Source organism: Arachis duranensis, unplaced genomic scaffold (assembly GCF_000817695.3).
Source record: "Arachis duranensis cultivar V14167 unplaced genomic scaffold, aradu.V14167.gnm2.J7QH unplaced_Scaffold_165934, whole genome shotgun sequence".
Classification (NCBI taxonomy): domain Eukaryota; kingdom Viridiplantae; phylum Streptophyta; class Magnoliopsida; order Fabales; family Fabaceae; genus Arachis; species Arachis duranensis.
Window position 1 is genome coordinate 2,362,113 of NW_026264258.1, and position 18,410 is coordinate 2,380,522.

Below are 18,410 nucleotides of genomic sequence, written 5' to 3' on the forward strand. Positions count from 1 at the left end.
AAATGATATGTATGGACTCCTCAATTATTCTATGTTTCTTGATATAAATTCTATAAGATTTACTAGAGGTTGAATATCCAACAAAGATACCTGCATAAGATTTTGGATCAAATTTTCTAAGATTATCTTTAGAGTTTAACACAAAATATTTACATCCAAAAGTATGAAAGTACTTAAGATTGGGTGGTACTCCTTTTCAAAGCTCACATGGTGTTTTCTTTAAAACTTTTCTAATCTCATTTTGTTCAAAATATAGCTTCAATCCAAAAGAATTTTGGAATTTCATTTTCACCGAAACATATATATCCCTAGTCATTTCTTGAAGGCCTCTATTTCTCCTTTCAACAACTCTATTTTATTGAGGTATTTTAGGACATGAAAAATTATATGAAATACTAAATTCATCAAAGTATTGATTTCCAAACTCATTTTCATGATCACTTCTTAAGAAAATAATTTTCAAAAAATTTCATTTTGGATCTTTTTGCATAGAGTTGAAAAAGCAAGAAAGACATCATTCTTATGAGCTAAGAAAATAATCCATCCAAACTTAATATAGTCATGAAACATCACTAAGCTATAGTGCTTACCACCAAGACTTTGAGTCCTTATAAGACCAAAAAGATCAATATATAACATTTTCACTGTTCTTTTGGTTGAGATGTTATCTTTGGGTTTGAAAGAATTTTTAGCTTGTTTACCCAATTGACAATCATCACAAATGATGTCTTTGTCAAATTTTATTTTAAGAAGATCTCTAACCATATTCTTTTTCACAAGCTTAGAAATTTAAAGCATGTTTGCATGTTCCAGTTTCTTGTGCCATAACCATTTTTCAGATTCCATAGAAGTAAAACAAGCTATATTTTGTTCTTTTAGTTCCTCTAAGGTTAGTCCATACACATTATTGCATCTTTTAGCTTCAAACACTATTTTCAAAATTTTTTTACCACCAAACATTCCAATTTTTTGAAAATAAACAAATAACATAAATCACACAATTGGCTAATGTCTAGAAGATTGTGTTTCAACCCATCAACTCAAAATACAACATCAATGAAAGTTGAGAAATTCTTACCAACCTTACCTACGGTCACAATTTTTCATTGTAACCGAAAGTCACAAAGCTTCCATCGTATATATATCAAGCCTGATGAAGAAAGTGGACTTTTCGGTTATGTGCCTAGAGCATCCCCTATTCAAGTATCACATGTCTTTCTTCTTCTTGGATGCTAAGTAAAACTGCACAAATTTTTTAGGTATCCAAAATAATTTGGATTCTTTAAAGTTAATCCTTCTTGGTTGCCCAAGTGCATTAAAATTACAAACAACCTTGTATATTTTGTTTTCTACTCTTCTTTTATCAATAAAACATTAAGAAGAAGAATGACAAGATTTATTGCAATTAAAAGAGAGATTTGTGTGAGCATGTTGCTGAGAACAATTTAAGATATGATGCTGATGGTGATCAAATGATTTGAATTTTCTGGTATTTGAAAAATGGTGTATTTTTTGAAAAATCCATATCTAACATTAGTACCTCCTCTTGCAAAAAAATTTTAATCTAGAATTTCTTGCCACATATGAATTTCTAGAACTTGAGGCTCTTTTGTGAAAGAAGAGTTTTCTAAAAACGGCCTCATTGTTAGAGATGTAACCCAGACCAGAGTTATTTGAAGCAGGTTCAAATTTTGAATAAGATGCATTTTTTTTAAAATATGATTTTTTTAAAGTCAACATCAATGTGAGATGAATATCCAAGACCAGATTTATCAAATGATGATTTTATTTTGAAGATGATTCTGTGAATTTTGCAAGTGATTTTTTTCAAAAATTGCATAATTTTTTGTTACGAATCCTAAATCTGATTTCTCAAACAAAGGTCTTTAATTAGCAAGTAATTTGTCCAAATTGCTTGAACTATGTGCACATTTTGCTAAATCATTATTCAAACTTTTGATCATATCATTTAATCTTTTATTTTCAACAACAAGTTCTTGAGAGGGATCAATAATGTGCTTTTCTTTGAACTTTTTCATTTCAGATTTTAAGAATCTATTTTTCTCAAAGAGATCAAAAGCACATTTGGTCTCCTTCACCTTTTTCTTTCAAAAACTCATTTTCAGTTTTCAAAACTTCATTTTTAGATTTGCATTTATTATATTTATTCAGCAATATTTCATAATAGTGAGTGAGATCATCAATAGTTACATGCAAATCATCAAGAGATAAGTCATAGTAATTTACCTCTTTTTGTTGATCTTCATCAACCATGAAACATATTTGTGCTCTATCTTCGGAGTCTTCTTCCTCATCTGAGTCAATCTTGAGATCCTCCCAAGAAGACATAAGTCCCTTCCTTTTTAGTTTCTTTGAGTTGTCAATTCTGCTTCTTTTTTTGAATCCCATCATCCTTTTAAGTTTCCTAGCAAAACATACAAACTCGTCATCTTATAAACAGTCACTGGATTCATCATCCAATGATTCAGTGCAAAATTTAAGAGCCACTAGTTTTTTTTTTTTGTATCATTTTTTTGTGAGTGATTTTTTTCCTCTCAACTCATTATAGATCATTTGACTTAGGTTACTGCTTTCATAGATAAGATAACAGTGGCCTTAGTTTTTCACTCCCTTGTCAAGTTTCTCAAGACTTTTCTCATTAGTATCTGTTCGGAATGAGTAATCCCTATAACATCCAAACTATTAATGATGATAGAGAATCTCTTGAACATGTCATCACTTGATTCTCCTTCCTTCATAGAGAACATCTCATACTCTTTGCTCAGCATGTTAATTCTGATTTCTTTTACTTGTGTAGTGCCCTCATGTGTGACTTGAAGATTATCCAAGGTTTTCTTTACTGTTTTGCATCTTGAAACCTTCCGGTATTCTTTAAAGCTGATTGCATAGTTCAGCATGTTGACAGTATTAGCATTTAGTTTTCCCTTTTTTTTGTCATTTTCATTCCATTCTGCTTTGGCTTTGGGAGAGACAACACCACCAGCGCTAGCCTTTGTAGGGACTTGAGGACCATTTATGATTATCTTCCACAGGTTATAATCAACTGACTGAATAAGGATCTTCATTCTTTCTTTCTCATAATTATAATTCCTTTTTTTGTTGAAGAATGTAGGTCTGTTGTTGGACTGTCCTTCTGTCAGAATATAAGCCACTGTGTTGGAACCCATGTAGTTCACCATCAAGATCTTTCCTCCAAGCTGTGAAACTTGATCTCTTTGAGAACAAGCTATGATACCAATTGATGGTAATCAGTGACTAAGAGAAGGGGGAATTAAATCTTAGCTACCCTTTTTATAGAATATTACTTTTGCCTTTGTAAAAAAATTTCAGAAGATATTTTTACTTTTGTCTCATAAAAAGTTAAGAGACATTTTTATTTTGTCTCGTAATAGATTGAGAGACATTTTTTATTTTGTCTCCTGAGTGCCAGAAGCAGAAACAAAGTAGAGAAGAAAGAATCACACCAAGATGTATCCTGATTCAGCTACTAAGTGCAATGCAGCCTACATCCAGTCTCCATCACAACAGTGACAGAATTTCACCAATTCTCTCTAGGATCTACCCAATCCTATTTGGGACAAGTCCAGATTCTAACCCAATCTGAACTTGACTAGGACTCACCTTAGCTTTTAACAGCAAAGTGCTCACCCAACTTGTAAGAAAACAAGTCCAGATTCTAACCCAACCTGAACTTGACTAGGACTCAAACCTAGCTTTCAACCGCAAAGTGCTAACCCAACTTGGAAGATAATCCCCTCAGGTTCATAACAACAAAACAGAAATACATACAAAGAATTTCTGAGATAACTATGGCTTTTTCTTTAACTCTCTGCCTTTTTCTACTCATTGGCTTTTTCTTACAAAACCTCACATTTTGCCTTTTACCAATGAAACACAGACAGACTAAACTGAAAAAAAGAAATATTCAATGAAAGCCATAAAGGAGAAGAATAAACATCTCAAAGAGCTATGGAAACCCAAATGTGTCTCTCACTCCTTATCTTCAACCCTTGGCCGTTCACCCTTAATATAAAAGAGTGAAACTTCCAAGGTTGAATCATGTTCAACCCTACCACTGTCTTTTTCTCCAACATCAGAGTAGCAGCGGCTTCACCAGAGGAGAGAGAGAGAGATCACCCGAATCTGTTGCATGCATCTCTCTCATCCTTTTTCATCCATCTTCTTCAATCTGGACCCTAGAACTTGACTTTGGCCCCAAGATTTGATTATGAGTGTTGATGTAGTTCTGATCCAGACTGGCTTCAAGCTTTCCATTTTCGCTTCTTTCCCTCTAGAGACTCAGAGGCTATCTTCTTCTTGGTGGAACAAAAAGTAAAAATAAACTTTTTATCAAGGTAAACCTACTTCCTGACCGAAGTCGATCCTTTCCTTTTCTTGGCAACAAAATCTTGAAGCCTTTTTTCAAATCTTTCCTTCTGTAGAAAATATCTTTCTGAGTCTTTCTTCATAGCCATTTCTCTGAGACTTCATTTTTTCTTCTATCTTCTTTTCTGATGATAGACATGACCGAAGGAGAGAGAAGAGAGAAAAGAGAAGAAAGAAACTTTTGATGGAAGCATTAAATGAAATTAAACTAAAATGAATTCTCACTTCCATTACCCAATACATAAAGTAACGTGTAAAGCTTTCAATGTAAATTAAACTCAATTGAATTTGAAGTTACAGTGACGAAGAGGTATAGTAACCGAAGCATGTTTTTAATAAAATTAAACTCAATTGAATTTTTACTTTCGGTTCCCAAGTCATGGAGTAATCGAAGCATGCCTTAAAATCCTTGGGCCATTTTCTTCTTTTCTTTTGTTTTGAATTATCATTCTTGACTCTTGGGTTGTTTCCTTCAATTGGGCTTGGTTCCATTTGTTTAGCCCATTTTGATTTCTCTTTGTTTCTGCAGCCACTAATGTTGGACCAATTTGATATGTGGCTTGTTTAATTTGGGCCTAGGATTTCTTTTCTTTTAATTTCAAGGTTTCAACCATTATTAATATGTACAAGGCTAAATTAATTCAATGATCAGCTTGGGCTTGTTTGGCTTTTGGCCCATTATAAAAACTGAGTTGTTCTTCTGCACACTCACCAAATTCATCAAACAAATCAATTAATTAATAATGCTTCCCCGTAGGCGCTAGTGTGCTTTCTTTGGTTTTTCTTTTGTTTTTTTTTTTTACCTTTCTTGGGCCTATGGCCCCTCATATCATAAAAATAATGTTTGATCATATTAGTTTTTCAAACTTAACAGCTTTGATCCTTAGAAATAAATAATAATTTTTTAAAAAATGGCTGAAAATTTTCTGCCCTTTGTGAGACCTCCGTTGGGTCAGGCAGAACTAGTTAGGATTTTACTTCCAGGTAATAAAACCCAAATGTTAGTTGTTTCATCCAAAAAAGAGAAAAAAAAATGCTTCATGTTATAATGTGGGACTAAATTTTATAATTCAAGTGAGCTAATAAATTTGAGTTGGACGAGTGTTCAGCTCACTCGTCTGTTTAAGCATGTGTCGGGATGTTTGAATCATGTTTTGTATACACAGTAATCTATTGGTCAGTAACAACCTTAAATGTAGTTTAGATTTAAAGCGAATTAATTTTTGGTTTGTCAGATTAGGATAAGGTGAGAAAAAATATATAATAATTCAAGTGAGCTTTACATCTTTAGTTAATAAACTAAAATGTTTCTTCTTTTTAAGGTGTTGTGAGCACCATATTCCCAAAGGCATGAGAGTAACTTAGACAGTTAGACTCGAGCAATGGCAAACGAAAAATATCAAACCCCCTTGAATTGTTGGTTGACTGATGTTGTGGTATGTTTAGTTGTTTACCTCATCTTTGTTGGGGGGTAAGTAGGAGGACCCTTCTCAACTTAGGGATTCATTGTCAAGTTGGAAAAACATCACATGCATTGGTTCCACTTTCCCCTTACAAGTTAAAATAAAAAGTTGATGTGGATATCACCTCAGCTTTCACTTAGGGAACCAAAAAGAGAGGGGACCAAACTTTATGACAAGTTCTGTTGATGCACCAATTTTTTTACTTTGATGGTTAAGAATCTAAGACATTAAATATAATATGGTTTGGTTAAATCATTTCTTAATCTTTGTAAATTTGTGATACATATATGCTGGTTTTGAAATAATTAGTACATGACAACCTAAAGGAAAAAGAAGCTTAACATTACAGTCATTCAGTCAATAATATAGAAATAAAACATTAAAGTCCACAAGAAATTTCTTTGCACTCTATAGACATCATGAAAATCTATGCAAAAACCAAAGCTTTGCCATTGCACTAAAACATAAGATAAAAAGGAAGCTAAAAGAGAGTTCCTCACCCTGCTGACACAATTATAATAAAAACATAAAACAAGCTTGCCCCCATTAAAAAGAAAGGGATCCCAAGCTCTTTCTTTCTTTCTCTCTCTCTTTGTATCCTCTGAAAAACACTATATACCCTACCACCAAGGTTCAATTGACTGTACAAGACTTGGTTCTCAGAGACAACAGCAATAACTGAAAAGCCCTCCACAGTAATTTCACCAATTCACAAGAAACAAAAGACCAGCATAGCCAACTTAGAAATTCAAACCCTTGACACTTTCCAAAACATATTCTGGGGGCCTATAACTTGGCTTTAGTGAACTTTTTTTTTGGTATGTTTTGATTGGTGGGACTTTTAGAAGACCGTTGCTGTCAACGTTTGAACAGCGCTGTAAGACCACATCCAGTTGGCCGCATGCTGCCGCAATAAACCCTGTGCATGACAAGATCATGTAAACAGAAATTTTTACTATCCAATTTTTCTGTCTATGCATCGCGCAAGTCTCAATCTAGTCTTAGTACCAGAATGCAATAGATGATAAACTTGAAATTTAACTTGGATGACAAGAATCAAAGAATTACCTAAGAATAAAGGAGAAGGTTTTCCTGGTCTTGATTTAAATTCAGGATGGAATTGAACACCAACAAAGTATGGATGATTAGGTAGTTCAGCAATCTGCAGCATGAATAAACAAACAAGAATTTAGATTTAAAGCATATGCTGATAGACTTATACTAAGTGTAAGTTCCATCAGAATGTATTAACCTCCATGCGCTGGCCGGTTTCGTCCTTCCCAGTAAACGAAAGACCAGCATTTTCGAGGCGAGATACAAAATCAGGATTCACCTGCATATATATGGCGACGATCATTTTCTGTCCGATACACAAAGTTTACAGAATAATAATTTCTCATGCATGGCAATGCAATACCTCATATCTATGCCGATGTCTCTCATCAATGAAGCTTCTGCAGCCATATCTAAGAGGGAGGGTCTAAAGGTTAAAATCCTAATAACAGTATATATGTATATGGATATGTTTATCTACTTATTGAATGCAAAATTAAAAATGATCATTTTGTCCTGCATGATCATAAAAATGGTCTTCAACAAATAATTCTGTGGAGTATTAATACTTACAGTTTTGCAGATTTGCATTCTTTGGTTTGGAAATATGTCCTCCTCGATCCGAGACGCATGGTACCCCCCATATGTGTTTTCGATCCCTAAAAAAATCGGTTTAAGAAAATCACACATAGGAATAACAGACACTTTTCTTAGCACTGAACATAGTTGACACAAGAATAGACACCTCAGGCATGAATATAACATATGGACTCTTGGTATTCAGATCGAATTCAGTGCTTGTAGCATCTTTTACACCCAGAACAGATCGTGCAAACTCTACGACAGCAATCTGCATTCCAAGACAAATGCCAAGGAATGGAATTCTGTTTTCGCGGGCATATTTAACTGCGAGAATTTTTCCTTGCACTCCTCTATCCCCGAATCCTCCGGGAACAAGAATACCTTCAGCACCCTGAATATAAAGACTCCAGTTAGATAAATGAACATTGAACTTGGAATTAAAGAGAAGGTAATTGATATTAAAAGACTGCAATTCAAACCTTCAACAACTTCCATGCAGCCTTATAAGCATCTGGATTCTGCAACATTAAAAAAAGGAACAATGAGAAGAAGCTGAGATTATAAAAAAATAAATAAATAACATGCTCATGCAATGTAAATGAATCAAATTGATGTTACCTCCTTTGCAGTTGCATCTTCAAGGTTGCTTGCTGGAATCCAGTCGACAAAAAGTTTCTTTCGGCAATCAACAGAAGCATGCACTAAGGCCTGAAAAGTCGATATTGTAAGTAACAATGTTAATTCTAAGAAAATCTAAATAAGCTTTACATGTTCATAGCAGAATGAATCTTAGGAAAATCATAATAATGATGCAGCAAGAGTTTATATAACTAACTCGACCTTAAGAACAGAGAGGTAGGCATCCGAAAGCTCTGTATATTTTCCCACCAAGGCTATACGAACCTGAAATTTGCAAGACATAACATTGAAACTATCGCTAATAATCACGAACAACGAACAAGGTTGGATTTCGAGCAGAAACTCACTGGTTCATGCAGCAAATCGCAAGCCTCAGCTCTATTAGTCCATTCATCTAATCTAGGCTCCTTAATTACACTGTATATACAAAACCACAAATTAAGCCGTCAAGAAAGATCAAAAGGACAAAAAAAAAAATCCTCAATTTCCATTAATTCAAGGACAAGAAATAGAACAATTCTTGAGGGAGTTTGTGAAACTAACCAATTAAGGTTCAGCACTTTAAATATTGCTTCATGAGCCTTCTGATCCTATAGACCAGAATAAGAAAATTTTGTAAGAAATTGGTACCTAAAACTAAGATATGATTTGTGAAGTTCAGCAGTTTTAGGAAGAAACTTACTCTTAGAAGCAAAGGAATATGCCAGATGTTGGGAACATCATACAGAGTAATTATGTTTTCTCCCTGGAAACATACATAGATACATACATAATTTCAATTCAGAAAACTGATAACCATTTCAAAACTTAAGATCATCTAAATATCTTTAATCCTTAAAACCACATACCGGAATCAGGCAAAACTGAGAGAGTTTTCCTTTAGCAGCTTCATCCAGAACCTGAGAAGCAATTGTGTTAGACCCCTAAAATGAAAATATACATCGAAATTCTTGTGTGTTTTGTGCACATTTGTTCACTAATAAGAGGTATAAACCCGACTCTCGGGCTTTAAAAAATAAAAAATTTGTCTTCCATCATTACGGATATAAAAAGCGACAGGTTAGTCATTTCATACAAACTTTGTACATGTATCGAGATGGCTAAGGACGAACTTGTCCACTAAAGAACTAGTGAGAGACAAATTCGTCGCCTTTCAAAATCCTGAACAACTAATTTGTCACCAGTATGTTTTTTTTTTTTTTGTCATGGACAAGATTGATTTATATATGTGTGTGTGCATGCGTGCGTGTGTGTGAGAGAGGGAAGGAGAGAGGAACCATTGTGCTGCGGCATGCTAAGATATGTGGAGCCAGTCCTTGACCTCTTAGTCCTCTAACACTATGCTGGGTTGGTTTTGTTTTCTGAAACCAAAATCAAAATCAAAATTTGCCACGTTCAGATGAAACCAAACAAATCTTCTACATGAATCATACACAGTCCTTGAAGAATTGTTCAAAAGACGTGTTATTATCCTTACCTGTTCACCAACACAGTTCAAAACAGGAACAAGGCTGACATGAACTAAACAGAAGTTGCCAGCACCTGCATACGTACATACACACACATTTAAGTACTCGATATGGATAGGGATATACAAATACGATGCACATACTTCAATTTGTACATCAAGTATTATCAGAGAAACAATCTTTTCCATAAAATTAGTAGTATTTAAGTACTCCATACGGATACAGATACACATACTTCAATTTGTACATCAAGTATTCATCAGAGAAACAATCTTTGCCATAAAATTTAGTATCATTCTTACCTACTTTATATGAGAATTGTCCTAATGCCTGAATAAATGGCATGGACTCAATATCACCTGCATATAATAAAACCAAGGATTTAGTAATAATGTTATCTTAGACATTAAAAAATGTATTAAAAAAGAAGAAGAAAAAGAAAAGATTGTTTAGAAGAGTGTAAGTGTGTTACCTATGGTTCCACCCAATTCAATGACACAGACATCAGCTGAACCTGGTTTTCCATCTACTGGTATGTGGGCCACCCTTTCTATCCACTCTTGAATTGCATCCGTGATATGAGGGACAACCTAAAAAGATGAAATATAAAAACATCATTAGACACCACAAACATTGAAAAAAGAATTAAAAAGAAAATCACAAAATTAAGCTGTGGAACCTGAACAGTCTTTCCCAAATAGTCTCCTCTTCTCTCCTTTTCAATTACAGACTGCAAAAAATAAATAAACAAATAAAAATTAAAAATAAAATAAAATAAAATAAAACATTCAGCTCAGCTGAGCTTTTTTTTTTTAAAAAAAAAGGAGAAACCATAAAAACAGATATTTTCTATTTCTATTTTCACGCTTAGATAGAACATCAGTCGTTCATATAGAATATATGTCGTAATACAAAATATACATTAAAAATGAGTTAAACATATTTGGTAGCTGATTTTTAGTGTTTGGATAGCATTTTGTTTCAGAAATACAGAAGAATTTTGTTATCTCCAGTGACAATATCCAAACACAGTCTTAATCTTAATGTGTGCTGCATCAGCAACCACAACCACAAATTTTCATTGTATGAGTTGAATATTGTTAACTCTTGACTGGTTTAAAAAATCCAAAACTGAAGGAGATAAACATAAACAAGGGGTTCTTTTGTAAATTTGCAATTTCTTTTTTTTTTTTTTTTTTTTTTGTTATTATCACGAGTCAACTTGATATCCATAAAGCGCTCATAGTTTCCAAGATCCAGGTCCACCTATCAAGATTCATCATTTCTCTTTTTATAATTCTACTTAAAAAAAGTAAGAAATTAACAAACACCATGTGCTTTTGATCTATTCACTCCGGAAAATTTTGCCTAAAGTTGCTACCTAACTAACTTTTCTTTTCCCTTCATTTTCTCTTCAAACAAACAAACATGCTTTTCCTTTTCATTTTTGGGAGAATCTAGCGTCAAATTGAAAATTGAAGATGGATAATTAGCGAGAAATTGTGTACCTCGCCTCCGTCATCCAACACAAACACTTCTCCATGCTCGAATGGTGACATTGTTCCGGCATCTGTGTTCAAGTAAGGATCTGTAAATCAAAATTCAGAATGTGAGACTTCAATTTAACGTACCAGCTCGCTCCGTTCCAAAATTGAAAGAAAGAGTTGAACACTTTGTAAATCTAAATCCGAAAAGAAAGTAACAATTATCGCGCGTGCATGGTTAAATAGTTGAAGGAAAAGAAAAACATGCCAATTTTGATAGCAGTTACTCGAAGTCCACAAGCTTTGAGAAGCAAGCCAATACTACTGGCAGTTACTCCCTTTCCAAGTCCACTCACAACTCCACCGGTTACCAAAACATATTTCATTTTTGTTTCTTGTTTCGATTGAATTCGTTGTGCTGTTAGGTTTCCAATAATTGAATGTGAGTGAGTGAAGAAGGTAAGAAGAGAACAGAGAGAGGGAAGAGAAAGGGAAACGGAAAACGGAAAAGATGGAAGGTGGAAGGAAAGTGGTAGCAATGGATTGCTTTATATATACACACACTTAGCATTGCTCCTTCTCAATTCTCATGATTCCATTGACAAAGACATATATTTTCTAATTTCTCTTCACACACAGAAAGAGGGAGGAGACAAAATAAGCACTCCAATTTTTTATAAATTTATGTGAGTTTAATTTTGATGCACGCGCGAGTAAGTTAAGTAAATGGATTATAATTTAAATGATATAATTTTTTTTTAATTTTATTAGAAAGTTAATATAGTATTTGTACGATGTATATACTGAGTTGTTTATTTGGTACAATATGAATTAAAAATGAACATCTAAGATAAAATATTATTAATTTTTTAAATACAATACATCTATATTATCTAGAATAACTATCCGAATATCAGCAATAATAAACATATAATATCTTATTAATCGAACATTCCTAAACCCATTATATACATTATACAGATATTTCATTGACTTTTTATACTTTTTCTTTTTTTATATTTATCTAAAAATTGTGGATTCGAGTCTCACTTTTAATTTTTTTTGAATATTTGTATAAAATGTATTAAAATTCGTTCTTAAAATTATATAAAATATAGTTATTTTTGCTCAAAAATTAATTTTTATCTAAAAAACGATTTTCATATCCCGATTTTATACTAACATTTAATTATATTACTAAAATTAATTATTTTTTACTTTGTTTATCTGAATGACTAGCTAAAAAACTTTAGCTGTAATTGAATAATTTTATAAAATATTTTATATTATTTTTGTACTAAAATTATTTTTTATTTAATAAAAAATGTTTAAAGATGAGTTCAAAAAGATAAAAAAATTAAACAACAATGTCATATTAGAGACAAAAGGGTGGATAAAGGGTTAAAATAGATATATTTTTACATTAAAATAATTAAAAATAAAATATTGGAATTTACCAAAGTAAAACAGGAAAATGTATATATTATAGGCATAAAAAATTTATATCCAAATAAATGCTATGTTTCATAATTGAATTGAGCTAAAGAAATTCATATTTCCTTAATTAAATGTCAACAATTCGATCTTTATTTTTATTTTAGATATAGGAAATTTTTAATATTTTAAAATAATTGTCCTGTTTATTGATGTGTTTATAAAGTAACAAAATTAAATTAATTGTCATAATAGATAGTAAATATACGTCTCTTATTTTTATATAGTTGTTGAATACTTGAAACCAATTATTTATGTTACATTTTTCTTTACAATATATACAAGGTTTTTTTTCTCTCCATAGTTTTATTAGAAAACGCCACATATCCAAAAATGGATAGAACAAAGTTATCAATTTTTAATGTAGGTCCTTAAATTTGAATTTGACCATTGAATTTATAAACTGACTTATGCTGACTGTACTATCTATGACAAACAAATATAGTTCATACTTTAAAATTTATTAAAGTAAAATCATAGTATTTTATACATGACTCTTTTAAATCTATTTTTATATAACATTACATACATTTTAGTATTTTATGATATTTTTAATATTAATATTATTTAAATATTCTTATCATATATTACCACAATATTCTATATTGGCAATTATCTTTGTAGTAGGATTATTAGTGTATATTTTAATTTGATAATAATTAATCTAGATTTTATAACTACAATATTTAAGATCTTACAACAGTACAACTACCTAATTTAATGATATCTGAATTCTAGGATGAAAAAATATTACCGAAAAAAATTAATTGATAAAAAAATTAATTAAATAATGTTAATTGATTAGTTACAGAACATGGTCAAACAAAATATTAAATAATTTTATATTTTTCTTAGTTAAATCAAATAAATAAATAATTAATTAGCACATTTAAATGAATTAAATAAAATTAATTAAAAATACCCTTAAAATATGATATATCAGCTACATTATTAATTGAAGAAACTCAATTAACCAGATTTCAATAACATATATATATATAGATTAATCTAGATAGATCTTATAACTACAATATATAAGATCTTACAAGAGTACAACTACCTAATTTAATGATATCTGAATTCTATTCTGGTAAATAATAAATCTCACGTGTTAGAAACTATAAAGCATTATAAAAAAAATAGTGTTATAAATATAATTTTTTTATGAATCAAAGTCTAACTAAATTAAACAATAGGACTTAAAATAATACTAGTTATAATTAATTTTTGTTATATTATATTAATTTAGTTGAATTTAGTTAATAAAAAAATTTAGATATATAATATTATTCTAATTCTTACTAACATTACTTATTAAGATTAATATGTATATATAATGTAGAACGATAATATTAGGGAGACAACAAAAATCCTAAAATATGTTTTATTTACTATTTATTAATTGATATAATAATTAATAAATTTTAAATAAAATAAATTTTAACTATTTTTAGTTAATATTTTTTTATTATTAAATATTTTCGAATGTAGAATGCCTCTGCTCACAAATTAATTAATGTATATTCAAATTCAATAAGTTATCTTATCTTAAAATTAAAAAAATAATTATATTAAGTGTACATCAACATCAAGCTGGTTTAATTAGGTAAAAATTGTGGTCACAGACGAATTTAATCTTTAATTTGGTATAAAATTGAATGAGAGTGAGGACCAAAATTGGTTGTTCCAAAGTTGGATCCAAGTATTTTGGCTGAATTAAACTGACTCAGCTCATCATCAGATCCATGCAGGATTCAGCTACCAAATAAGAATAGTTTAATTTATGCTCCATAAAGAAGAAAATAAATAAATTAAACAACATCACTATTCTATTCTCAACTCTCCATTTTTAATTAATAAACAAGCGACATGCATGCATGATCTTATAAGTTATAATGAAATAACAACAAAAACTGATGACGAAGATATCTTTTAGTTTTATGTACTCAATTTAGATTTCATTAGTTATTATAAACATCTGGATGATCACACTTTCTGTATGGAGAAAATAGTTTTTTTCTTTTTATTTATTTATTTTTCAAATCATGTCTACTTTTTATTATTATTAAAAGGAATCCTACTTAAATTAAATAATCTTACTAGAATAGTTGTAAAACTGTATTTCTTTTAAAAATAAAAATAAAAAAATATACTCTAAATTAAAACCCCATCTCAAAATGCTTTGTTAAATAAGAATGGTCCACACCGATAAATGCAATTGTGATTGAAAAAAAATATCTAATATTTGTTTTATCATATTAATTATAATTAATCAATTACATTAATTATTTAAATTAATTAAAATAAATAAATTAATTTTATTTGCATTTGTATTAATTTTTATGTTTTTGATTCATGTCATGGGGGTTCGGCTATATTCTTATGTTAGTTGTCGAATATCTAATACAACCTCCCTCCTTTATCCGGACTTGGGACCAGCTATGTACCGCAAGGGAAGACCTAAATAAGGAGAGGTATCGTAGTAATAAAAGGGATCTACATATGGTGTTTATTGATTTAGAAAAAGCGTATGATAGGGTACCAAGGAAAGTCTTATGAAAGGTTTTAGAAAAGAGTAGAGTAAGGATCGCATATATTCGGGCAATTAAAGACATATATGATAGGGCCACAACTAGTGTGAAGACTCAAGGTGGTGTGACGGAGGAATTCCCTATTGGTATAGGATTACACCAGGGATCATCCTTAAATCCATACCTTTTCACATTAGTCTTAGAAGTACTAACAGAGCACATTCAAGAGCCTGTGCCATGGCATGCTTTTTGCCGATGATATCGTCCTTATGGGAGAGTCAAGGAAAGACCTAAATAAGAAGTTGGAGTTATGGAGAGAAGGTTTAGAAGTGTATGGTCTGCACATCAGCCGTAGCAAGACAGAATATATGGAATGTAAGTTCAGTTTGAGAAGGGAAAACCCCAATATAGAGGTGAAGATTGGAGAAAACATCCTAGGAAAAGTTAAAAGTTTTAAGTATCTTGAGTGCATCATACAGGATAATGGAGAGATTGAACAAGATGTAAATCATAGGATCCAAGCAGGTTGGTCAAAATGGCGGAGTGCATCTGGTTTTATATGCGACAAAAAAGTGCCTTTAAAACTTAAAGGTAAATTCTATCACACCGCTATAAGACCGGCTATGCTGTATGGTACGGAGTGTTGGGCGGCTAAAGGGGAGCACGAATATGAGCTGAGTGTGGCAGAGATGAAGATGTTGAGATGGATGAGTGGTCATACGCGATTGGATAAAATAAGGAATGAAGATATAAGGGAGAGAGTTGGAGTAGCACCCATTGTGAAAAAGATTGTTGAATCGCATTTCAGGTGATTTGGATAGGTGAGAAGAAGACCGATAGAACATCCAATCAGGATGGTGGATGAGATGGAAGATGAACAAAGGACGAAAGGCAGAGGAAGACTTAAGAAGATCATCCATGAGGTGGTCAAACGAGATCTACATGTAAACGGTCTCTCTGTAGACATGATACATGACAGAGTACAATGGCATCATTTGATTCATGTAGCCGACCCCACTTAGTGAGACAAGACTTTATTGTTGTTGTTGCATTTGTATTAATTTTTTTATTTTGTGTGTTTTGATTAATATTTTTTAAGAGTGTTATAATTAATTATTTATTTGATTCGATTGAATTAAATATCAGATTATTTAATATTTTACTTGATCACATTAACTATAATTAATTAATTATATTAATTATTTAATTTGACTGAAATAAATAAATTTATTTTGTTTTAATTTACATTAATTTTTTCATCTTATATATTTTGATTAATGATTATTATTAAAATTGTTATAAGTTTTACATCATATATTTATAAAATATTTTCTTTATTTAATTTATTTCATTATTATTCAATTGATTGTCACGTTAATATTTAAGCCGTTATTTACTAAAAGTTCTTTTTATTTCCTTCTTTAATTTTAAATATTTTTATATATTTTCAGATTTTTATTAATCGTTTATATCTTTTTTAATTTATTTTAATATCAAATTTAATATTTTATTAGTGTTTTCTTACAATTTATTGTATAATCATTATATGCTCACCATCAATATATATGGTCATGAATATTTATCCAATTTATTAAAAAAATATAATTTCATTCGTTCTCTTTTATTTTATTTATTTCTATATTTCATAACTTATTCAATATAAAAAATTATTTATACTAAAAAAGAATATCATTTTTTATTAATTATTTTTCCATTCAATAATATTTTTTCCCTCCTACAATTCATTATTTTTACTCTATATTTTTTTTAAAGTAAAAATCATTATCAATTGTTATTACACTCTATTTCTTCTATTTCTTTTATTTTATTTTTATTTATTTTAATTTTTTTATTTTTCATTATAAATTTTATCATTTTTATCTATACAAAGTAATTTATTATAACTCTTTACATATTGAAAATTCTCAATATTTAAATTATATTCTGTATGTGCTTAATTTTATTTTTAATCGAGAGATTAAGTGATAAAATAACATAGCTTAATGTTCGTTGTTAATGTTCGTTGTTGTGCCTCCTTTTTTTTTGTCTTTTTAACTTATCTCTTTGTTTTAGGGATCATGAGTAATTTATATACAATGGTGCTTATATATGCACAAATGATAAGTATAACTTATATCATATTTTATCTTAGTAAAATTTTTATTATTTATCTTAAAATAAGAAAAATATTGTAAATTACTTTCGACCAATAAATTTGTTATGCTTGTGATAATATATTATGCATTGAATTATACATTCGTCTTATTTTTAGTAGTTTTAATAGGTGTTTAAACAAACAAAAAGATAAAAAAATAATTTTTAGGTACAAATACAACTATTTTAATTCAAGAATAAATAAAATATTATTTTGCTAAAGTTCATTAGGTAATAACATTGGTCATATTACTTTAATTTTAAGAATGAACTCATAAATTATAAAAAAATATCTATAAATACAATCACTAATGTTTTTTAAAGAAAAATCTTAAAAAAAATAGATTTCTATTATAACTATTATAATTTAATTACAAACTATATATTACTATTAATAAATAATTTATATCTTGAAAACAAGTATAATTATTACTCATTGTTTTCATTACTTTCAATATTAAAATAGCTAAATTTTAAATTTAATTAACTTTAAAAAAATTATAATAAAAAATACTATCCATATTTTTATTTAAAAAATTCAAAAATATTCCGTATAGAACACAAATAAATATTAATTGTGATTGAAAAAAATATGTCAAATATGATACAAAGTGATAAAGACTGGAAACATATTTGTTAAAATATAATTAGGATCAATTAGTATTATTTAATATATCTGAATATTTATTATAGGAGATTACGTTTTTATTATTATGATTCTCTTAGTACCTTTAAATACCCTTTTATATTGAACCATTCCAGACAACTTGAGCAGATAACTTGAATACACTCAATAATATACAAATCATTTTTCCAGTTTAATCTCTTGTTTCTAACATGGTATCAGAACCATGGTATCCTCCTTGAGGAGGATAAGTTATTTTTCTTGTGGTGAAATCACCGTAGTTTTTTTTCTTTTTTTCTATGTCATTCTTCTTTCTCTTTTGTCATTCCTTTGATGCTCTTTCACCTCACCGACTAGCCTATTTTGAGTTTAATGATCAAACACCATTGTCATCCGCTGCTTACCTATTCTCATGAATAAATCATATAGCTTTTGCTCTCTTTCGGCAGTTCCGTCTGCGTTCTCTCGTGGCAGTTCCGTTTATGTTCTCTCGTGGCAGTTCCATTTGC

At 30.1% G+C, this 18,410-nt stretch overlaps 1 protein-coding gene across 1 annotated transcript; it reads right to left on the minus strand.

The window, feature by feature from the left end:
• Window positions 1–6,191: 6,191 nt before the first annotated feature.
• On the minus strand, window positions 6,192–11,694 carry LOC127743927 (uncharacterized). Its single transcript, XM_052256154.1, has 21 exons — window positions 11,366–11,694; window positions 11,122–11,201; window positions 10,801–10,879; window positions 10,293–10,351; window positions 10,086–10,203; window positions 9,916–9,972; window positions 9,622–9,686; window positions 9,422–9,505; window positions 8,993–9,043; window positions 8,827–8,889; window positions 8,688–8,734; window positions 8,492–8,561; window positions 8,346–8,408; window positions 8,124–8,213; window positions 7,985–8,023; window positions 7,669–7,896; window positions 7,497–7,582; window positions 7,288–7,336; window positions 7,123–7,203; window positions 6,939–7,032; window positions 6,192–6,789 (listed from the first exon to the last, which is right to left on the minus strand). The coding sequence occupies exons 1-21, from the start codon at window positions 11,481–11,483 to the stop codon at window positions 6,611–6,613; spliced, it is 1,800 nt and encodes a 599-aa protein (XP_052112114.1). The 5' UTR covers window positions 11,484–11,694; the 3' UTR covers window positions 6,192–6,610.
• Between the last annotated feature and the right edge of the window lie 6,716 nt (window positions 11,695–18,410).